Genomic DNA, 23,077 nt, shown 5'->3' on the forward strand with positions numbered 1-23,077 from the left:
TTGTAAGATTTCAGGGGTTGAGTGTCTCGCTCGGTTGGGTGTCTCGCTCGCTTATGGATTACGTTATTTTATTTAAGTTAGTCAGCAGAATTATGCGTCTTGGCATGGCCTAATTAGGAAAATTATACTAAAATGAAACAACCTGGGTAACCCAACTGGGTAGCCCAGTTGGGTTCTGGGCTGGGCTTGGGCTTAGGCGGGGTGTTCCGGGTTTTACCTGGGCTGGGTTTTGGGCTCAAGGGGGGTGTTCCGGGTTGGGTTTTGCCGAGGTCTAATCACGTGGTACCCTTGCGGCGACTATTCGCCAGCCTCCAAGACGGGGAAGAAATAAAGTATGAATATCAAGTAGTTGTTTTAGATGTGTTACATGCGGGTGATATATCCCTATTTTCGGCTATCATTGATGCATCTCTTTTTGGCTTCTTGATTAGTCCATATGATTGCTGGATGAAGGGATCTGTGGAGGAAAAGTGAAAACCCATACATCTCTAGTTAGTTTGATGGGCTCTGTTAGGAAGGACCACCCTAAGCAAGAATGGAAACACCTGAGTTCAAAGTGAAGTTTACTATTGAATGTCATCGCTACTGAAAGGCTCTTTGTCTCATTTCCTAAATAAGTCGCGAGCTAACGAAGCGTCAGGCTTACAGTGACTTAAACAAGTATGGTACTTGACCTAAAGAATCTGATATAGCATTAGAATCTAGAGGGTAGGTTAGAGTTGCATTTAATCTGAGTTTAGGTAGGATCTTTATAAAATTAAATTAACCTTAAGATATATGTTTGTCCTTTTCTAGGATTGATAAGGAAGAGAATGCGACTGGGCCCTCAGTCCTTCTATGCATTGCGCCGCGCAAAGCCGAGCCACTTCTCAGCTTGAAGGCTTGAAAGGACCTCCGCCAATCCACCATCACTGGGTCTTTCTTGCGCCCAGGGCATTCAGTTCCTGTTCGATGCCAGTCCAGGCACTCGTCCTCACGGTGCACGATAGCCACCAGTTCCCACTTGCATCCTTGCCAATGATGGGCCCCACGTTTCGCAAAGAAAGGCCACCCGAATGATGGGTAGGGATCACGCATGATGGCCTGCCCAGCGGATGCACACGGTCATGGAGCGGAATGCCCGGTGCAAGAACCGCAGACGAGAAGTCCACTTCAAAGAACCGACCTCGGTGCCAGTTACTGCAGCAGACGAGAAGGGAGGTAGGTTCGCCGAACACCGGTGGATGTTTCTCAGATGCGGATTTGTCAAAAGCAAAGAACGCTTCGATCTGGGGTAGAGTGCGTTGTTGGACGAGCGAGCGGCGGATGTGGGAGGCCGTGAAGCTGACTGGTTCGCGAAGAATCTGCTGGGTGCGAAGAAATGTGATTGCTGGAAGGGCAGCGTTCGTGATAAAGGCTGTGTTTGTGGATGATGATTCCTGGAGGGCGGTCGAACGGATGTCGAACACGTTCAAGAGGGACACCAAGCGGTGGGGGGAGGGATTTAGGGCCTTAATTAAGGCCTTGAGCCACCATGCTAAAAGTACGTCACTTTCACTAAGGAAGGGAGCAGGCCCTTCCTTGTTTTGCTGGGCTAGCTCGTGCATTGCCTGCTCCCGCATCTCATTGACATATCGTCCTGGGATGCAGATTACGCGTTCATTGTGGCCACGGTGCCAGACGAGCTCGAAGAGGTAGCTGGCAATGAAACCTAAGAGGCGGACCCCGGTTAGCAGAAAGGAGCTGTTCACGTAGGTGTTGGCCGGGGTTCTGTCGGTAAAGCGCGCCGCCGGATCTTCGCCGACCTGCTGAAAGGTTGGGACCTGGTCTTCTCGTCCATTCATGACAGCAGTCCACGCCTTGAGAAAACTTGAAAGGCCCATAGCGTCCATGAGAGTGTGCATGAATGTTACGGTCAGCAAGGTCGCATCGCCGAACGACACCACATCAATGACAAGTTGCGGTCGATCTGAATATAGCCAGTCCTCGATCCTCGTGGGGCAATCCGCAGACAGACATACAGATGCGAGATCTGCGGGGTCGCCAAGGAGTGATGGCTGGCCAGTTGCTTGGGGGAAACTAGCAGCTAAAGGATGCTTGTTGATGCCCATAGGGTGCTTAACGACGGTGTAGTTAAAGCCAGGCCGGTCTGCATCATACTGCGCTGGTATGTGGTATTCTAGTTTTCCATCATCCTAACGTATGTGAGTTGCGAGCGAACATAGTATGTGAGTAATATCAATACACACCTTCTTGCGAAGTCGCGCTCCTAGTGTCCGCCAGCCATCCAACTCCAAGAGATGCTCCAACGACTGGCGGAGGACCTCTGTGTCAAGGACGTCGTCGAATCGGTAAGTAACATGCAGGCAACAAGCGCGCATGCGATGTTGGTCATCCCATGCTGGGATCGGTAGTACTGTGTCCGTGGGATTCCTAGGCGGCGGAAGCGCCTTCCCCCCAAAAAAGCCCATTTTCGCACGAATTAGACAAGGGCTTTCCTGTACAACGTTGTCGCTTGATCGGTGTAGGTGGCAGATGAATCAATGATGATATCTATACTATGAAAACCTCGCCAAAACCCGCCGTGAGCTCAAAGTCGGGCTCAAAACCCGAGCCCGCAAAACCCGAGGATGGGGCATTTACTGCGGCGGACTACCCTCTTTTTCTGGCTAAGCTGGTAAACAACATGTATACTAAGATATCAATAATGAACACTTGGAGAGATATTGAATGCTGATGTAGTAGTGATATCAAATAGTAGTATACTTGGATTTATTTTTCAACATGCAGTACATCTGATGGGAAGCCCACGTCATTCCATATCAGGATAAATATTTTTGTTAGCTAACCGTCGTCCATAGAGCAGTGGTAGAGATTAGGTTCAACGGCTGACGGAGCGGCCTTTCTGCCTTGCAGTGTGTCAACAACATTTGCAATACCATTATGATCATACAGAAGGTAATCCAGGCTAATTTCTCTCTGGCAGAAACGTTAAGCTTCTCCCCAGTTAATTTCTGATGTGCCAGCTTAGCTCCATCTTTCATTTCTAATCAGGAGAGTTAGGTCGGGAGAAAATGATACAAACACTGATTACGTATTTATATATACCTAGTGGTACGGTTCTCTTCTGTTCTTTTGAAGAGCCCAAGTTGTGCAACTGACAATAGCAGTCATCGCTTTGGCAGTCCGAGCGAAGTGTCCTTGGAAATTCGTCTTTGACATCTATTCTAAAAGCATAGGCGGTGGTCTTTTGTGCACTAGACTTGTGCGCTTGTTTTGTTTTCAATTACTTTAGTGGCTAGTCAGTTGACCTTCTGCCAGAACCATTATTCAACCCATGCTTTATTCGCGATTTCAACACCCTGGCATGTGATCACGACCTGCAGGCTTGAGACGCCGGCTACAAAGGCCACATATGGCTTCAAATATAGAAAAATAACTTTGGCAACCAGAGAAAAAGCTATTTTCAACTCCACCCACTCTGGATAGCATTGCTACTCTTCTCGCTGCCCTCTGCATCATCATTGAGCCTGGTGCCTCCTTTTTCCATTTCTACAAGGATATCTAGCGAAGACATCTATTCATTTGGTTGTGTGTCCCACTATCGGATGGGGATCTGTCCGTCTGTCCTTCGCAACACTCTTGATAAGGGATTTGGATAGGCTCCAAATGGAGAACACTCACAGTCCCAGTGTGGTATGGAGGTGGTGCAGGTGGTACATTATTGCGGACTGTGATGGATAATGCAATTTTGCACTCTGCAACGGGTATATTGAGAGAACTTGTCATAAACACCTGATCTTGTGTCTTGACTTTGGACAGAAGTCACCAGTAAGACAACACTCGGGGATCAGGGATGTTCCCAGCTCTCTGGAGATAATTTAACACCGCGACCTCGTTTGTAATAACCCTTTAGAGCCCATTGGCTGTCTCTGGTGATCTAAAAACCCATTCCACTCCATCATCAAAGGTCATGAAAATGACATGCTTTAAGCTACTGCTCTTTAGACACTGAGATTCATTATATAAATATGCCTTCTTGCAAATGCTCTAGGCAATTAACAGGAATCTAGTAATATTGAATGTAGTACTCATACAAGACTGCTTCAACACCACAGTGAGATATAAGGGTCCATCCTTTACGACATGTACATCGACACGAAACCCAAGAGATACAATGTCAGGGTTGACTTCAAAGGGTCCGACACAAATACCAGGATCAAACATAGACAGAAGAAGAACCAGAAGAGTGGCAATAATAGCCAGGTGAGGTCTGAGAGCCACAAGCGATCGATAAATGACTTCCATATTCGCTTAAGCACAAAAGATCTTGATGAAATCTAACCATAGAGGTGTTCCAATCAGTCATGGCAACATTTCGAACCTCAATACTTCTGAAGCTTATTGGCTCAGGGAATCATCCAACTCAGTGTTCTGTACGCACTTGATTTTGCATGTCCAAAAGAGAGGATGGAGTAAGTAAGGAAAGTGCAAGCCTTTTCAAGAAAATCAAGAACCCCGTTGGCTTGAATCAACGGGGCCTCGAGAGCATGTATGGTCTTTCAACGGTCTGGGATTGGCCCTTGCGACCTAACCTTGTGTCTCCGTTCTCGGATATAGGTTGCCAACCTCGAAGAAGCGGCGATTATGTTCTTGTACGGTGCGTTTCTCGAATGGAGGTGGAAGAAAAAGGCGAGCGACAGAATCTCATCAATGGATCACAGAGTCTAGTCTTTGAACGTTACTGGCCAAGGTATCATAGAGATCGTCGAGTCCTTATGAGTGGAAGAAGCATCGAACAATGAGCTAGGATGTCACTGCCATGGCAGTGCCAATACCGCTAGGCATGTATTCCTTAGTCTAGGGATTCCGTGTCCATAGTCATAGTGGTATAATACTTTGACCAACGAACCCTATCGCTATTTTCTCTGGGTATGATCTCGGTACTTTTGCAAAAATTCTTCCACCTTGACCGGCTTGACTTGCACACCTCATTCAACACCCCCCGGCACCACTAAACTGTCTCTCGCACAGGCCATGGCTATCTGGCAGTCCATATGGCTTGATGTAGTCTTTGTCCGGAAGCTGCTTTAATCTTTCTTCTAGCTGCTGCATTATTACCCACTGTACCTTAACCTTCTTGCTGGTATACTCCTCGCAAAGTTAAACTAATTAATCAAAGCTGAGGGTATTACCCTTCCTCCTTATTTCTTCATCTCCGACGTAGCAACCAGGAAGTTGGCCATGTCCCGAATATTTGTTAACATGAGGGTCAGTGACGATCCATCTTATCTCGTGGGGATAACCATATATGCTAGCTAGCATCTAAGTGTATGAGGAACACTCCCTTGTTAAACCTAGCATGTGCTCCCTTCTCTTTCTCACCTCCGACCTTGATCCCCAGGCAATTCATGAACATACCGCATGGGAAACGCGCTGTATTAATTAGTCCTTCATCAACCTTGGCCTTGACTGCCTCCTAGTCTATTTTCTTCAGCATTAGCAGGTCAACCTACGCCTCTGCCCCCCACAAAGGGCAAAGTTGGACGATGCAGACCGCCGACAGCCCACCTCTATGGCGGCGTTGAGAAAGTTGAGCTGGTAGGTGATGCTTTCTAGGCTGGGTATGAGTACAACACTGAGGACAGTGTCGACATCCTTAAGTGCAGTGACAAGAGGTGTATGGGATGAATCATCAACATAGCAGGGCTTCAGTGCTTAGATGTGAAAGCTTAGGACTGCTAGTTTGCTGCTACAGGATGACCGGGGTCCAGTGGGAGTTAGAGAGGGGCGAGAATAGATGCGCCCCGGGTTGGGCTGGATCTTCCTGCGATGGCTACTTTGGGCATTTTACTTGGAACGCTCGATTATGACAGATGAGAAGAATGCTGGTGCTTTTGATGGTGGATACGATGAATATGTATGTCCTTCGAGGAGGATGATGATTCAAGCCGACAAGCAAAACGAGGTTGATGTCATTGGCTGCATGAGATTGCCAATGACATTCAATCTACTAGTCAAGCATTGAAACAAGAGTTGTTTAAAGTCATGGAAGTCTTTTTCAATATTCCGTACGTTTACTCGAGCAAATGCTAACTATTCAAGAGATGACCAAAGTGTAAACATTGACTATAACCCAATTCATTATTCAACCATGAACAGGCTATCTGAGGCATATAATCAATCGGCACAATCGGCTTCAATCATTATCCTGCAAGGATCAACTTGTCTCCAAATAATCCTCTGTCCGCATCAACCTAAACCCCTAAGTCCGATGACCCAAAATCCGTCTCGGTATATAGCGCGGCTGAGCCCCCATCATCCACATCACCACCAAGAATACCGCCAAGCTATCGCTCACCCCACAGAGTATACAATGCACATCTTCATAACCGGCGCAACAGGCTTCATCGGCCGCGTCGTCACCGAACTTGCTATCCAACAAGGCCACACTGTTCACGGCCTCTCCCGCAGCCCCCAACGCGACGAGATTCTCACCTCCATCGGGGCCGTCCCCATCCGCGGCGACCTAGCCACACACAACATTCTTCGCGAACAATCCGCAAAAGCAGACGCCACCTTCCACCTCGCCTTCGACCACGACTTCAGCAAATCCTACGACCAAATCATCAAGCTCGACTCTGAGGCCGTCGACGCCCTCGCCGCCCCGCTAGTCGGAACCTCCAAACCCCTCATCGTCGCGAGCGGGATACTCACCGTGCGCCCAGACCAAGGTGACTGCGTCGTCAACGAGTCAGCGCCCTATACCAAAAACACCAGGGTCAGGCGGCATGTGTGCGAGAAGCATACGCTGTCGTGGGCGGAGAGAGGTGTGCGGGTTAATGTTGTCCGCTTGCCGCCGTATGTGTACGGCCGGGCGAACGAGACGGGGTTCGCAGCAAGAATGATCAATATGGCTGTTGAGAATGGGGTGAGCGGGTATATTGCGTCTGTAAAAGATGGGTGCGTGACCAGTGTGTATGTGGACGATGCAGCGGCGTTGTTCTTGCTGCTGGCATCAGATAAGACGGTTAAAGCCGGAGAAATATTTCATGGGACGGGCGACTGGGATACGACGTATGGGATGCTGGCCGGAGCTATTGGGAGGGCGGTTGGGGTCCCGGTCAGGGAATTTGAGAGGGAGGAGGCGGAGGAGAGGTGGGGGGTTTTCCTGTCAAGCTTCTTTGGGCTGAAGATTCGGGCTTCGAATGGGAAGGCTGTCGAGAAGTTGGGGTGGAAGCCGTCGGGGCCGAGCTTGGTGGAGGAGTTGGAAACGGGGAGTTATCGGCAGGTAGTGGAGAGGTTTAAGCAGATGAAGGACTAGCAATTTGATATCTCATGACTCTATTAGAAAGCACATGCAACGATTCCTAGAATCTGAATCACTTGCAAACCCTAATGTCTATATCTTTCAAGGCCGCAAACCAGAGATCCCCAGCTTTAAAGCAATTCGAAGGACAAAAGGATTGCCCATCTCACGTCCCTTCTCCAAGGGGTATACGAGGAGAGATGCCCGCTTAGCAAGTTGTCTCTTGTTGTGAAGCAGCTGCGCTAATTGTGCGATCTGTGAGGCATAGGTGTAACCCTGAACCACTGCCGGGGTCTGCGTGCCCCCAATGAGCCAATCCTCATCAGTTTCACACTTGAGGACGGAAAAACAGTGGGCATCTGCTTCATGCACCTCGCCCTAGGACCAGCTGGTGCTCCTCTTCAATTCCGCAAGCAGATTTTTCGACGCGGATATCATGCTTGTAATGCACCTTGGCGGATGCTTGAGGTCGATGGACATCATGCGCATGGGCCAACTTAAAAAACGGATAGTCGACGACGAGTCGGGTTTCCAAAGGAACAGTAAATAAGTATTAATCGACGCCATTTGTGTACCTTTGTTTCCTTGGATGAACGCTTTGCCCGGGGTCGTCTTCACCAGAGGTGCGCAAACGAACAAGGTTGATAGAGGGCTTTATGCGCAGATCATAAAAGACATGCAAGGCGCTGCGGAACACCCAAGTGAACAGTCGAGGGAAAGGAAGATGCAAAATATTCGGATTTTTCGAATTTGGGCGTTTGTCTGTAAATGATATCAGAAGCTTCCAAGTCCTTGAATGATATCTCATCGGGCGAGATCTCAAAATTGGTCACGTCATCTATAAATAAATATAGAAGCAAGTACAACCTAGTACCACTAAGCCATACGCCATACTTTCGGAGCAGATCAACATCTCCATGTGACGAGGCTCTCTCGCACCCTCATTGGAAAAGCCACCGTCGAGAGCTCGCTGCAAAAACTGGAGAGGAGTTGCCCTGAAGGGATTGAAAAAGCACATTTAGGATTCGTATGTATTCTATAATGTAGGCTTTCCTTTATAGGCTATATATATTAGCTAATGGTTATAAGACCATATTATCTACAACCTAATTCAATAGCATTATTCTCACTAAGGAAGAAGGCAAGAATACTACTTAAGTGCCAGGAATAAGAAGGCAGTATTACTACAGAACTATGTAGTTTTCTAATCATTAGTTAGACTGTTAAAGAGATAGCCTTCTAGTTTATCTTACTAACCATGCACTCCTGTCAATAAGAAGATCTACAGGATTAGACGACTTAAACACTTATAACAGGACAGCCAATTTCTTGTCAGCTACTGGAGGAATCTATATCTAAGGATAAAATCTGCTAAAAGACCTAGAAATAGGAGACGTTTGTGACGGCTTCTCCATAGTATTTCTGACTATTGCCGCACCGCTTGAGGAAGTGGGCGTTCTTCTCAAATTGCGGATGCCGATGTAGTCCATAGTAGGCATGGTTGTAGAGTCAAGCCTTTTCTGGATATAGGGTGGTGAGTTACGGTTATTTCCAACAGCGACTATGAGTATTGGTATATGCGCCACTGGTCCTTGTACTCTGAGCTGCCTCACTACACTGTCATGCAGATTCGTGTACTAAGAGATACCAGACTGGATTAGAATTGAGAAACACACAAATTGCAGGAAACAGGGCCTTTGCTCTGGTGGGATGGTTCGAAGACGAATCCAACATGAGGCTCATCAGTTGGAAAAGTATTGCTGACGGAATCAACGTGCTGAGGTGCTAGTGTGCTTAAGTGCTTGCCATATAAGAAAGGTCATCAACAACAACGCTCTGTCCAAGCCTGATGCATTAAGCACGTCTGAATATGCTAACACTCCACCAGCCGCTGCTGGCTTACTCAAATCTACTCCGTCGCTGTCCATTCAACTCCACCTGGACGGAAGCAAAGCGTCGATAAACCTGCGGAATAAAGTACGCGGTGATGTCCAGCTCCTCCTTCTTGACTGCAACCGAGTAGAAGGCTTGGGCACCCACGCGCGTCTCCAGCTCCTCAGCCGGCACGATGTCGCGGAGGACGTTCAGGTAAGCCCTCGGATTGTGGTGTCCCTGGCCGTGACGCTCCAGGAAGCCAATCACTGTCTCCGCTGCAGCCAGATCACTCTTGGCATGCTTGCGCACGTTAATGAACGCTTTGACATCAGGAAGTGCAAGACGCGGCTGGATATCGTAATAGAAGCCTACACCGTGGTGGCCCGATGGGCCCTCCTGCCCCTGGTCTGTTGGCACCTGCTCTGACGTGGGGAAATCAGACGGCAGTCCATTCAGCTCATACCACAGCTCCCGCAGCTTGTCAAGGACCTCCGTCGACAAGGGCCGGCGGCCTCCGATGGTCATGACGGTTGCAATGTGATCGAAGGAAGTGTTGTTCGTCGCGACGTAGAATTTCACCCTCGAGTCTTGTACCTTGCAGCAGTCAATGCCGGTTGTTCCGCGAGGACTAAGCTGGCGCCCGTCGGGATGGTTGCTCAGAAAGTCTTTCACTAGATTCAGACTGTCAAGACACACGTCGTCGCCGTACGCCTCACGCATCGCTTTTGGAATGATGGTACTGAGGAGCTGGCTGATCTGTTCGGGAATTCGGGGATACAGGTACATCTTGATCTCGATGGCGTCCGAGTCGGGCGAAAGCTCCACGCCAGTCAGCACCGACGGACCGGCGTACTTCTCCCGGTCGGCCTTGTCGGAAAACCGTGACACGAGATGTGGCTCAAACGTCCAAAAGAGCGACAGATCAAGATTCGGCAGAGTGGTGGTGAGGTCTTGCAGAAACGCCCTGGTCGCGACGTCATTATTCGGGTCGGCCGCAGTCCCCGTCAGAGGGCCCAGAGGCTCGATGTAGTTGCGGATATAGGGCTTTCTGTCCGCCGTGCCAAAACGCCAGCTGTAGCTGATGGGAGCACCGTCTCCCGCACTTGCAGCCACTCGGCTCCTGTACCACGGTTCGGCCGACTGGGGCTGAGGACCGAAGGTTGGGACTACCTTGAAGCGATGGAAGAGTAGGCATTCCACCTGGCGATGCTCGGGATAGCCCGCCTCGAGCATCATACGGGCAAGGTGTCGGCCCGTCAGTTTCCACCAGAACTGCTCGTCAGCAGTCCCCACAGGGAGGGAACGGCAAAGGGCATCGAAAATGGGCAGTGGCTCGGCGTTACCTGGGGATGTGCCACGGCTTTTGCCATTTAGCTGAAGAGGAGACATGCTGGGTAACTCTGCGGGGATATGTATGACGCCGGTGGATGGCGAATTCAGCCTTTAATGATCGCTTTAAGAGCTCTCGGTCTCCAAATAAAGTCTGTTGCGAGATGTAGTATCTGTGGGCCTACAGGGGTTGGGTTAGATCCTTCGCCGGGTTATATTATTCCTTATCAGTGTCGGATTTTGCAAAAGGGCGCCGTTTCCGAATATTGTTCGGCCTTTGCGGTTTAATCATGGCCAATACGAGGCGGATTCTAGGAATCAGGCAAAAGCGTTCGTTGCGCGTTTTACAATCTCTCGGATTTTGCATATCTCGGATTTTAACCGAGTCGACTCCAGCACGAGTGGGATGATGCCTATTTGCAGATCAGTTATTATTGTGCCTCAAGGGGCCGTAAAACCGCCCATATCTGGCTTGCAATTCCTGCAGGAGGGCATTGATCGGCACTCAACATCAACCTCTTTCGAAAAACAATCATGGCGACACCTCGTGGACAGACAGTATGGTTCGGGAATGAATTCCCCAACGATGACCTGAAGGACTTGTTCCGGCGATTGCACCAACACAGCAAGGACCGGCGGTTCAGGCTGCTGTCGGTCTTTCTCGATGAATCCACGGCGATTCTCAAAGAAGAGGTGGCCAACTTGCCTCAACAGCTTCAGGAGCTGGTGCCTCACTTCGACACGGCCTGCACGCTCCCCGAAGTCGACTTTCGCCAGGGCCCTCTAGGAGCTGCTATGGAGAGCGCGTTACTTACGATACTCGAACTTGGCATGCTCATTGGGTATTTATTTTCCTCCTCCTGTGACTCCTGGACTGTATTGACCTAACGAACTGTGTAGGAACTACGAGGCTGAGGACATTGAATGGGACCTCGATCCATCCCAGACCATTCTCGCGGGCTTGAGCATCGGCATCATCGCCGGCGCTGCCGTGGCTCTATCCAGCAGCCTGGCAGATGTAGCCAAGGTCGGCGCCGAAAGTGTTCGCGTCTCCTTCCGCCTGGGGGTGTATGTCGCCGACATCTCGACGAAGCTCGAAGCGCCCCAGTCAGATGGAACGCTTCAGAGTTGGGCGCATGTCGTCACGGGGATGTCGCACGAAGCAGTTCAAGAAGAGCTTTCTCAGTTCAATGCAGTCACGCAGAACCCGGAAATCACAAAGGTCTTTGTCAGTGCTGCGGACAAGACGTCCGTAAGTGTGACTGGGCCACCATCACGCATCAAAGCCGCCTTTCAACACTCGCCCAGCTTGCGATACTCCAAGTCGTTACCGCTGCCCGTGTACGATGGTCTCTGCCACGCGCCGCATCTATACAGTCAGGATGATATCGAGATCGTTATAAACAGCGCCAAGTCTGTGATCCCAACTTCCCGGCCGGTGCGACTCCCCTTGATCTCCTCCCAGACTGGCAAACCATTCGAGGCCAAGACAGCCGGTGAGCTCTTCCTGGAGATTGGCACCGAGCTGCTGACCGGCACAATCTACCTGGACAACGTTACGGCCGGTATCCTTGAGCACGTCAAGCTTAAGGAGCCGACAGGAAACTATCAAATTATCTCCTTCCGCATGTCACAGGTTCTGAATGGAATTCAGGCAGCCATCGAGACCGACTTCCCTGCGCTGGGGCGGGCCCGGCGCGATTTGGTGTCCTGGGTTCACGGAGACTATGGTGCCCGCCGCCCCTCTTCCTACGCGGCCTCAAAGCTCGCCATCGTTGGTATGGCTTGCCGGCTACCTGGAGGCGCCAATGACCCCGAGCTGTTTTGGGAGCTGCTCGAGCAGGGACGCGACACCCTCACTACAGTGCCGCCGGACCGATTCGACCTGAACACACACTATGACCCTACAGGAAAGACGGAGAATGCGACTCAGACTCCGTTTGGAAATTTCATTGATCGGCCAGGCTACTTTGATGCCGGGTTCTTCAATATGTCCCCGCGTGAGGTAAACTCATCTAACAACCCCGGCTTCCTCCTGCAACGATACTAACAATGAACTAGGCCGAGCAAACGGACCCTATGCACCGGCTTGCCCTTGTCACAGCATATGAGGCCATGGAAATGGCAGGCCTGGTCCCCGGCCGCACCCCGTCCACCCGGCCAAACCGCATCGGCACATTCTACGGACAAGCGAGCGACGACTGGCGGGAACTGAACGCCTCCCAGAACATCAGCACGTATGCGGTGCCTGGTGGCGAGCGCGCCTTTGCCAATGGGCGAATCAACTACTTCTTCAAGTTTTCCGGGCCTTCCTACAACATTGACACCGCCTGTTCGAGTGGCCTGGCCGCAGTGCAGGCAGCCTGCTCGGCACTGTGGGCCGGCGAGGCGGATACGGTCATTGCTGGAGGGCTGAACATTATCACCGACCCGGACAACTACGCCGGTCTTGGGAACGGCCATTTCCTCTCGAAGACGGGACAATGCAAGGTTTGGGATAAGGACGCCGACGGATATTGCCGCGCAGATGGAATCGGGTCGGTCGTTATCAAGCGGCTGGAAGATGCCGAGGCGGACAACGACAACATCCTGGCTGTGGTTCTGGGTGCTCGCACGAACCACTCCGCTGAGGCTGTGTCGATCACACACCCTCATGCTGGAGCGCAAAAGGCCAATTACCGCCAGGTGCTACACCAAGCTGGCGTCAACCCCCTCGATGTGAGCTATGTCGAGCTTCACGGCACTGGCACCCAGGCTGGTGATGCGGTGGAGTCCGAATCGGTGTCCGATGTCTTTGCGCCCTCTATGCCTCGCCGTCGACCCGATCAGCGCCTGTATCTGGGCGCAGTGAAGAGTAACATCGGACATGGTGAGGCAGCGGCGGGCATCGCTTCCCTGCTCAAGGCGCTCCTGGTGTACCAAAAGAACATGATTCCCAAGCACATCGGCATCAAAACCGAGATCAACCCTATCATCCCCAAGGACCTCGACCGACGCCATGTGGGTTTGGCCATGTCGAACACCCCCTGGCCACGGCCTGCCGGGAAAAAGCGTCTTGCGGTCGTGAACTCGTTTGGAGCGCACGGCGGCAACACCACCGTGCTCCTGGAAGACGCCCCGGAGAGAGTGAAGGTTTCAACTCAGGACGACCGCACAACTCATCCAGTAGTCATCTCCGCAAAGAGCAAGAAGTCCCTGCAGGCGAATATCGAGAAACTGCTGTCGTGGTTAGATCAGAACCCCGACGCGGACCTTGCGGACCTTTCGTACACCCTCTGCGCGCGGCGGATGCACCACAGCATGCGGTTTGGGGCCGCAGCCTCCGACATTGCGGCTCTACAGAAGACTCTCCGCTCCTGGCTGGACAGTCCCAAAGCGTCTACCGAGCTGCGGGCCATCCCGAACGACGCGCCCTCCGTGGTGCTGACGTTCACTGGTCAGGGCGCCTACTACAGCGGCATGGGCCGGGAGCTCTTCGCGGAGTTCTCGTATTTCCGTACGCAAGTACTCCAGCTTGACCAGATTGCACAGCGGCTGGGATTCCCGTCCGTTGTCCCCGTCATCGACGGTAGCATTGACGATGGGCCCGCGTCGCCCATTCTTACACAGCTTAGTGTTGTGGTGCTGGAAATTGCCTTGGCACGCTTCTGGTCGCACCTAGGCATTCGCATCAGCGCTGTCGTTGGGCACAGTCTTGGTGAATACGCTGCATTCGCTGTTGCCGGCGTCATCTCCGCTGCGGATGCTCTTTACCTCGTTGGACGGCGCGCACAGCTGACCGAGGAACGATGCACTCAGGGCAGCCACTCGATGCTGTCCGTTCGCGCGTCCGAGGATGATATTGAAGAGCTTATTGCAGGCAGTCCCGACACTGCTGAAATAGCCTACGAAGTCTGCTGTCGCAACACTCCACAAGATACCGTCATCGGCGGCACTAAAGAGTCCATCGATAGAATCCGCCAGGCCCTTGAGGCAAACAGTATCAAATGCACGCAGCTGGATGTGCCATTCGCTTTCCACACCGCGCAAATGGACCCCATCTTGGACTCGCTGGAGACGTTAGCGACGCCGATCGCGTTCAAGGCTCCCAGCATCCCCGTGCTGTCCCCCTTGCTCGGAAGTGTTGTTTTCGACCGCAAGTCCATCCACGCACAGTACCTGCGCCGTGCGACCCGCGAGGCAGTGGATTTCGTCGCAGCCATTGAAGCCGCTCAGGACTTCGGCCTGGTGGATGCCAAGACGATCTGGATCGATGTCGGGCCGCACCCCATTTGCGCTGGCCTTGTGCGTGGCATAGACAGCTCCGCATCCGTGATCTCCTCATGCCGGCGCAACGAGGACAACTTGGCGACCATGTCCAAGAGCCTGGTTACCCTCCACCTGGCGGGGCTCACGCCCTGCTGGGCGGAATACTTCCGGCCCCGCGAGCGGGAGTACTCGCTGCTGAAATTGCCCACCTACAGCTGGAATGAGACCGACTACTGGATTCCGTACATTGGAACATGGACGTTGGACAAGGCACTGCTCAAGTACGGGGAAAAGAAAGCCCCTCTGTCTCTGGCCATGTCGCGCCCTTCAGCGCTTCGCACCTCGTTGGTTCACCAGATCACCGCTGAGACAGTCGAGGCGACAACGGCCACCCTCCATGTCCTCTCTGACATGCAGCATCCTGATTTCCTGGAGGCTCTACATGGTCATAGGATGAATAACTGCGGCGTTGCAACTTCGGTATGTCATTTATTCTAAACCCTTCGTATTTCCGTCGGTATATATGCCTGCAAGCAATCTTGTGGCTAACTTCTGTACAGTCTATCTGGTCTGACATGGCCTTCACCGTTGGTGAATACCTCTACCGCCGACTCGTTCCCCAGGTCAAAGACGTGCACATGAACCTTTCGGACTTCGAAGTCCTGCATGCCCAGGTCGCCCTCGAGAAGAAAGGGAGCGTCCAGCCGCTTGTGCTCAAGGCACATTTGGACCTGTCGACTAGCTCCATGTCACTTACCTGGTTCAACGCGAGCGCCGAGACGGGCGAGTGCGCCGCTGAATCCTTCGCTACAGGCGTGGTCCGATTCGAGGACCCAGCCGCGTGGACCAGGGAATGGGACCGGCTCTCCCATCTGGTACTAGGCCGAATTGAGGCGCTAGAACAGCGCGCCGCAGAAGGCAAGGCGAGCAAGCTCTCCAAGCCGCTAGCCTATGCGCTCTTTAAGAACGTCGTCGACTACGCGGACCGGTATCGGGGGATGGATCAGGTGGTGCTGCACGAGCACGAGGCCGTCGCGGAGGTGACGCTCGTCGCGGAGCGGCACGGCACCTGGCACACGCCACCACACTGGATTGACAGCGTCTCGCACCTGGCCGGCCTGGTCATGAACGGCAGCGATGCGTCCAATACCAGGGATTACTTCTACGTCACACCCGGATGCTCCAGCTTCCGTCTGCTGAACCCGCTGAAGGCCGGTGGCAAATATCGCAGCTACGTGCGCATGTTCCCACTGCTGGAGGAGGCGAACATGTACGCGGGTGACGTATACATTCTGCAGGGCGAGCAGATTGTGGGCATGGTCGGCCAGATCCGATTCCGTCGCGTGCCACGGCTTCTCATGGACAGGTTCTTCTCGCCCGCTGCGGCTTCCCATGCGGAAAAGCAGCTGCAGGAGACCGCTCCCAGCGCTACCAGCGTGAAGAAGAGCACTCCTCCTGCTGCTGAGGCCCCTGCCTCAGTCCCAGCGCTCCTGAGCAACCCAGTCGCAATCCCATTCCCCGCCGCCAGCAAGAGCGAAGTCTCCACACCCCCGCTCACCCCTCCCTCCCAGCAAGAGTCCCCCGGCGAATCCGCCGTCATAACGCCGGCCACGTCGGACCGGGGCGACCCGGTAGACGCAGGCGTGGTGGGCCAGTGCCTGCAGGTGATGGCTCGTGAGACGGGGCTAGAAGTCGACGCATTGACGCCGGACGCAAGCTTCGTGCAGCTCGGTATCGACTCGCTCATGTCGCTTGTGTTGTCAGAGAAGTTCCGTGCCGAACTGGGGATTGAGATTAAAAGCTCGCTGTTCCTGGAGTGTCCGACTATCGGGGAAATGACGGCATGGTTGGAAGAGTATTGTTAATAGATCCTCCTTTGCCTATACATATGGGAATTCGTCTTAGTTATTTGTCAATCAATCTACAGCTAACATCTACTCAATTCCTCTAATCCCTGAAAATAATAAATTATCTATAAAATCAAATGGATATCTACTACTCCGTACAGTCGTTTTCATTCTCCATGAGATACACCTGGAATTTTTCAGCCTTCAGTGAGCTTTATGTAGAACTTCCCACCAGTTTACAAGCTTGATCCTATATTTGAGTGTATTTGAGTGTAAAATAGGCAAGTCGCAAGGTCTGTATAGAAATTTAGATCATCAAGCCAATAAGGATCATTCTGTATAATTCTGTTTATGTAGCTAGCTAAGCACCTATCTCGCCCACACTTTCCAGAATCCGTCCCCTGACCCATCATCATGCCAAATTTAGTTGTTCTTCGTGCCTTGCCTGATGAGCATATTAAAAGCAATAGTTATAGAGTCCCTTGCAAACTTCTATTCACTAAAATCCGGCGCCAAAACCCGAGTCTCCATGCAAAATCCGACCTTTCTTTCGGGTTTTACTCACAGTCCTGCAGCTCGTTTTCCCCTGCGGCGATACATTGGCCTAAGACCAGAAGATGCAAGCAACTAATAGGCAAAGATCATTTTCAATTTGCCTACCAAGATCACTGGGTAAACTACAATGGCACCCCCACTCCCAATCCTCATCATCGGAGCCGGCATCTCAGGCCTCACAACCGCCCGCCTGCTAACAAATAGCGGCATTCCGAACATCGTCTTCGAAGCATCCAGCCCAGATCGTAGACAAGGCTTCGCCATCAGCCTGCGCGAATGGGGCTACGCGACACTGCTGTCCGCTCTCGGGGACCTGCCGCTACGAAGCTTGACGCGCGGCGTCGCACCAGACAGGGAAATCGGCGGCTCGGGCTGGATCGACCAGGCTGTATGGGATAACGGGACCGCAAAGAAACTATTTGTGCCGGACGCGAACTCGTCGACAAAGGAGCAGATTGTCCGTGCGAACCGGAATGCGTTGCGCAGGTGGATTGCCGACTGTGGGGAGGAGGAGCTGGATGTGCGGTACGGACATCGGCTGAAGAGGGTGGAGGGGAGCTTGGGGGATGTGCAGGTCGAGTTTGAGAACGGGGCGTTCTATCGGGGGTTGATGGTGGTTGCTGCGGACGGGGTGAACTCGACTGGTAGGAACTGCTCCTCCAGAATTGTAGGACTAAACTGACAATAGGTGTATAGTTCGATCGCAGGTCCTCGCGGATGTCCAACCCGAGATTGTCCCTGCGGTACTCTATCATGGCGAGTTCCAGCTGCCCAGGGCTGACTTCGACCGGCTATTCCGGCCACACACTGGAGAGTCCAACATCCTCGCGGGTGTCGGCGATGGCTTCAACACGCCGTTCGCCGTCTGCAACATGACCAAGACGCATGTCCACATGGACTGGTCGTACTCGCGGCCGGCCTGGGGCAGCGGAGAGAACGACCCGCTGTACCGGCCCAATCTCGCCTCCGAGGAAGCGAAGCGGATCCCCCCAGCGCTGGTGGAGGAGCTTGCGTCGCGCGATCTGGCCGAGCCGTGGAGTCTGTTTCTCAATGGCGAGGCTATCCAACATCACCGGGTGTTTCACTGGGCCGTCCGGTGCGTCTCTGTGACGCAAGAGGACATGCAGCGTGCTGTAGGGCGGGGCATCGCCTTTGTCGGCGACTCGTGGCATGCGATGCCCATATTTGGCGGGGAGGGAGGAAACCATGCACTGGCGGATGGTGTCGAGCTGGCTGCTGCTGTTGCGGCCGGTGTGGCGGGCGATTTAGGCGTGGCGATTGGGAATTACTATGACCGAGCATGGAAAAGATCACAGGACGCGGTACGACGGTCCAAACAGCGGTTCTATGCGCTGCACCGGCCGATGGCTCAGTGGCGGGAGCTTTCGCAGAAGAAGCCCGTGTGACTTTGAACGGTTTGCACTACTGGATAAGAATGCCATGGTTCCACTGATGTTGAGGCCACCTAACCACTCTCTGGAAGCAGGCGGGAGACTGTCTTGCCCTTGGTCTGTATTCGGCTAATCAATATTTAGCGTAATGCCAGGATTAGTGAGGAGGAACCTAGTAAGACTACGGGTATCTGGCCCGGTCTCAAAGCGCCATCGAACCAGGGCTGGTTGAAGATACAATTGGTTGCTCCATATCGTTGTATAATAGATTACCGGCAGTGGAATCCCAAGGACAATGCAACACAAAAGAACAGTAAATTGTGCACGATCGATGCCTTACGAACCCATGATCTCGATCATCATACTCATTGCAGACTTGAACGTAGTAATAGGGATCGCTTTGGCCATAGTTCTCTTAGAACGGAGGTGTAACCTAACCCTGAAACCTAGTACATGTTAGTCCTGGTTGAATATTTATAGAGACCAACCTTGGACCAGTGCTTGAGACATGACTGGATACCCCTTTCTTGACACCTATGGCTCCCGATTCCCAGAAAAGCTACATTCAACGAAGCGTGCCGATCATGCCATAGGCGGCTAGACTGCTTACCGGGAGTAATCCAAGTGGCCAGTGCAATCGTATGATGAACACGAGGACCCCGCAGCCGACTATTCAGAAAGGGGATATTGCAGTACGAGGCTAGAGCTGTTTTCATATCGAGAGTTGGGATGATTGGCGAGGCAGATGAAATTCTTCACACCCCTTTGCAGCGAGCCTTGACACCTAGGGCTGGGGAATGTGGAGCCGGTGCTGAGAATGAGAGCACTGGCTACCCTCGCGATAATTACGCATGGATGGCAATTGAGGGTAATGAAGATCAAAAGGCCTTGTATCCATCACGATGAGAAACAGACAAGAAAACCGCAGCAAAGGGTTGACTAAGACGGGACGAGACACAGAAGCCCGTGGCTGGGAAGAGTATCTGAAGAAAAATCGTCTTTGAACATAAATAAGGTTACGGAAAATAAGGCCGGACTGAAAATAGGCATAACTTATCACTTCTTTCTCACTGGACGCTACCACAGTCCATGCTCGTATTGGGCAAATGAGTAAATCCGGCCACGTAAACGTAAACCCGAGTAAAAGCCCTCCAATCAGCAGAGAACAAGCTTGATATGTGTCAGATTAGAGACTGAGATAAGAATCTGCGCACCTTGATCACAGTGGTCGACGCCCACACCATCACATGGGCTTGTTCCCGAAAAATGTTTCTCGAGGCTGATATCAGGTCGCTTATTTCAAGTTCCACAACGCTAGCCTGCTTGCATGGTCATCCAGTACCGATTGATATCTGCTCTGCTCTACCTCATTGTGCTGTTAGTATAGTGAGGCTACGAGCATTCCGATGCATCGACTCCTACAACAGAATCCTGCCATGCATCATGCCCGGCCTATCTCATCTTATGTATGCCCACCTTTCACGCAACAGTAAACAACCTGCATCTGCCTGCAACGATGTGATATTCTATCGTAGTCGCTCGGTCATCGTTGTCCGATGCACTGATAGAAGATGTAGGAGTCACCTCTTGCAAGTAAAAAAGCGCTATGCCCACTCCAGTCATTTTAAGAGAAGATACCAGGCAACATCCTTCTAAGGGTCATATATTCAGGCACTTGCAGGGGTTGCGTTACATCGCCAATGGTTTCATCCTCGTGTTCACCTCGTGGTTTTCTCGTGTTTTCCTCGTGTCCTGAGATCTAGACCCTATGCAACTCGGATATAGATTTCGCCACCCTAGCTTGTTCCGAAAATAAGAAATCCAGGAAGCTTTTTTTCGCTTGTCTGGTCAGAAGAAGCATATATAGACACGAAGTCACCGCCAGCCACCGGACCACCATCTGTTATCAAGATGGAGAAAAGTAATCGGCGGAAACGCCCCTCAACCCCCCATCTCAGCTGCGAGCTCTGCCGCGAGCGTAAGATCAAGTGCGACAAGGTCGATCCCTGCACCAACTGCGTCTCGGCAGGCGTGGTCTGTGTTCCTGTCCATCGGCCACGCCTGCCACGAGGTGTCCATGCGCGACGAGCTCGCCCAATGTCCCCAGCGTTCGTGCCCGCACGCGCGCCTACCCCTGTTGCGGGTCCGGTATCTTCCGAGGAAAAGCAGGCAGATGCATCCTCCGGCGCCGTGGGGGCAGTTGACGACGACCTCAGGAAACGCATCCACCGGCTGGAAGCGGTAGTCAACAGCATGCGTGCGGCCATGCAGGACCCATCTCCGGCACCTGTTAGCCAGGTTAGTTGCGCATACCGGTGTATAGTCGGGGGTGCTGACGAGGAACAGTCTGTCTTCAACAATTCATATCCGGCGCCAACAAGCTCATTGGCATGCAGTTCGTCCATTCCAATTCATGTCCAGGAGCAACCACCCTTTACTTCGCACCCTGATTGTTTCTGGACTAGTTTGGTTGGAGAGGTAGGCAATGTCGCATGGGCCAATCTAGACTGGCGCTGGGATGCTAACTGTTTCCCGTGGGTGGTGGATCAGATCGAAGACCATGGTGGCGACGTAGGATCGAGTTCAGAGACGAAATCGGATACCCATAGCCCGCTAGCACCTAATATGTCGAAAATAGGCGACGGCGGGCTCCGTTTCCTTGGCCTGAGTGGAAATAATCCGACTCTTACCTGGACTCCAGTCCTCGAAGACAAAGAAATGACACGCCAGTTATGCCAGATCTACCTCCAGCAAGTCGACCCCATCATTAAAATCCTGCATCGCCCAACTGTCGAGAAGTGGATGTTACACGGGGAGCGGTACCTCGATTATCCGGAGAGGCACGTTGCCGTTGATGCGTTGCGGTCTGCCATTTGCTACGCTGCTGCCGCGAGTTTGACCGACGACCAATGCTCGGCCATATTTCAACGGAGCAGGTCCAGCGGCATTGTGGAGGATTCTCGAAGAGCGTGTGAGGCCGCACTGGAGAGAAGTGGGTTGCTGGTCTCTCCCAGTATCACTGGCCTGCAAGCATTTGTGCTTTATCTCGTAAGTACCGGCTTCTGAACAAGGTTCACGACCAAGAGCAGCACTTTTTTTTACTGACCCTGTGGAAAAGATTGCCAGAAGGTCCGAAGACCGCAGTCAGGCCGCATGGACGCTGACGGCGGTGGCCGTGCGGCTGGCAAAGGCACTCGGCCTCCACCGGGAGCGAGATGAGACATTCTTCAGCCAACAGATGCGCAGGCGGTTGTGGCTCACCATCTCACTGATGGACCTGCAGGCCTCCTTCAGCCAGGCCTCTGAACCGCTCATCAACACTGAAGAGGCCACCTCCACATTCTGTTTGCCCCAGCACATCAACGACTCGGATATGGATCCAACCATGACCCACGAAATCCCAGACAGGGAGGGGCTGTGCGATACCACATTCGCGCTGGTCACATACCACATCCAGCTAGCAGGGCGGGCCCTGAATTTTGGCACCGCGGCATCACCCCAGCACAAGGCGTCTCAACAGCAACACGCGCAGCGCTTTGAGCAGAATGCGCTCCGCCTGTTGCACTTTTGCGACCCCGAATCCTCGCCGTACGCGTGGTTCACCTGGCACGGCACGCAATGCCTTGTCTCTGGCGCTCGGTTGTCCGCTCTCCGGCCGCTCCAGCTCCCGCAACCTAGTAACAGCAGTAGCCAGCCGCCGCCCTCGCCGTCTCCCAGCCCGCAGGAGCACAACCACGAGCTTCTCCGCCTGGCCCTCAACGTCTTGGAGAAGGCACACCTGATGCACACAGATCCCCGCGGCGAGGGATTCCGCTGGTACGTGACGATGCCGTGGCACGCGCTGGCGGTCGCCATCACCGAGTGCTCCCTCTGCCCGGATGTGGCCCGAATCCAGAGCGCGTGGCCAACCATCGAGGCATGTTATCAGCTGCTGCGCCTCAAAGGAGTCGCGGGCCAGGAGGAAGCAATCCAGCGTCCACTGGAGAGATTGATGTGTCGGGCGCGGGACAAGGCGAGCCCTCTTTTGCAGCTCGCAAGGCATAGTCCGACATTCAGCCTCGGTAGCAGTGCTGCGACATCTGCTGCACCCACGCCGCGTTCGCGGGCCAGCAGCGCCCCGAGCGACACCCTCAGCGACCTGTCCTGGCCGACAGCTTTCTCCCATGCTCATTCCCAGCTCGGTGTGGATTTGGCTCCAGTTGGTCCGGTACAGCCGTTGGCCAAACTCGATCTGGATTCGTTGTTGTTACAGTTCGATATTGAAAGCCAGCCGCTGCTTGCTGGTCAGATCCATCCAGTGGACGCGGAGCCATCGTTGCGGACGTGGGAGCAGCTGATGTCGGATATTGATCATGCCGAGTCGAACAAGCTTCTTCCTTAGATGGACTCTGTCCTTCCGTCTCTCTTTGGCCATATACGGTTAGACTGAAGTAGGGATAAGACGATTAGCTATCCGACCGGTTACCATCCGGATTTTAGATTCTCTTGTTTGGGAGGCGGGTTTTCTGTTCCAATAGAGAGGAGACTTTTTCATAGGTCGCCGG

The 23,077-nt window shown here is 52.8% G+C and overlaps 6 protein-coding genes across 6 annotated transcripts, besides 2 other annotated features; 4 read left to right on the forward strand and 2 right to left on the reverse strand.

Annotated features, from left to right (window-relative positions):
• Window positions 1–15: 15 nt before the first annotated feature.
• Window positions 16–49: a microsatellite.
• An 859-nt stretch (window positions 50–908) lies between these two features.
• Window positions 909–2,450, reverse strand: NFIA_112210 (uncharacterized protein; the record flags this gene model as incomplete). The annotated part of the gene is made up of 2 exons (XM_001262593.1): window positions 909–2,174; window positions 2,229–2,450. 2 exons carry the CDS (start codon window positions 2,448–2,450, stop codon window positions 909–911), a joined length of 1,488 nt encoding a protein of 495 aa, XP_001262594.1.
• Window positions 2,451–6,355: 3,905 nt separating this feature from the next.
• nscE (NAD-dependent epimerase nscE) lies at window positions 6,356–7,303 on the forward strand (the record flags this gene model as incomplete). The annotated part of the gene is made up of 1 exon (XM_001262594.1): window positions 6,356–7,303. One exon carries the CDS (start codon window positions 6,356–6,358, stop codon window positions 7,301–7,303), a length of 948 nt encoding a protein of 315 aa, XP_001262595.1.
• Window positions 7,304–9,187: 1,884 nt separating this feature from the next.
• On the reverse strand, window positions 9,188–10,552 carry nscD (prenyltransferase nscD; the record flags this gene model as incomplete). Its single annotated transcript, XM_001262595.1, has 1 exon — window positions 9,188–10,552. The coding sequence occupies one exon, from the start codon at window positions 10,550–10,552 to the stop codon at window positions 9,188–9,190; it is 1,365 nt and encodes a 454-aa protein (XP_001262596.1).
• A 474-nt stretch (window positions 10,553–11,026) lies between these two features.
• On the forward strand, window positions 11,027–16,605 carry nscA (non-reducing polyketide synthase nscA; the record flags this gene model as incomplete). The annotated part of the gene is made up of 4 exons (XM_001262596.1): window positions 11,027–11,334; window positions 11,393–12,497; window positions 12,554–15,220; window positions 15,301–16,605. 4 exons carry the CDS (start codon window positions 11,027–11,029, stop codon window positions 16,603–16,605), a joined length of 5,385 nt encoding a protein of 1,794 aa, XP_001262597.1.
• A 664-nt stretch (window positions 16,606–17,269) lies between these two features.
• nscC (FAD-dependent monooxygenase nscC) lies at window positions 17,270–18,548 on the forward strand (the record flags this gene model as incomplete). The annotated part of the gene is made up of 2 exons (XM_001262597.1): window positions 17,270–17,786; window positions 17,839–18,548. The coding sequence occupies 2 exons, from the start codon at window positions 17,270–17,272 to the stop codon at window positions 18,546–18,548; spliced, it is 1,227 nt and encodes a 408-aa protein (XP_001262598.1).
• Window positions 18,549–20,242: 1,694 nt separating this feature from the next.
• Window positions 20,243–20,283: a microsatellite.
• A 161-nt stretch (window positions 20,284–20,444) lies between these two features.
• Window positions 20,445–22,914, forward strand: nscR (Zn(II)2Cys6 domain-containing transcription factor nscR; the record flags this gene model as incomplete). The annotated part of the gene is made up of 2 exons (XM_001262598.1): window positions 20,445–21,581; window positions 21,652–22,914. 2 exons carry the CDS (start codon window positions 20,445–20,447, stop codon window positions 22,912–22,914), a joined length of 2,400 nt encoding a protein of 799 aa, XP_001262599.1.
• Window positions 22,915–23,077: the final 163 nt, after the last annotated feature.

This window comes from Aspergillus fischeri, genomic scaffold (assembly GCF_000149645.3).
Source record: "Aspergillus fischeri NRRL 181 1099437636259 genomic scaffold, whole genome shotgun sequence".
In the NCBI taxonomy this organism is placed as follows: Eukaryota; Fungi; Ascomycota; class Eurotiomycetes; order Eurotiales; family Aspergillaceae; genus Aspergillus; species Aspergillus fischeri.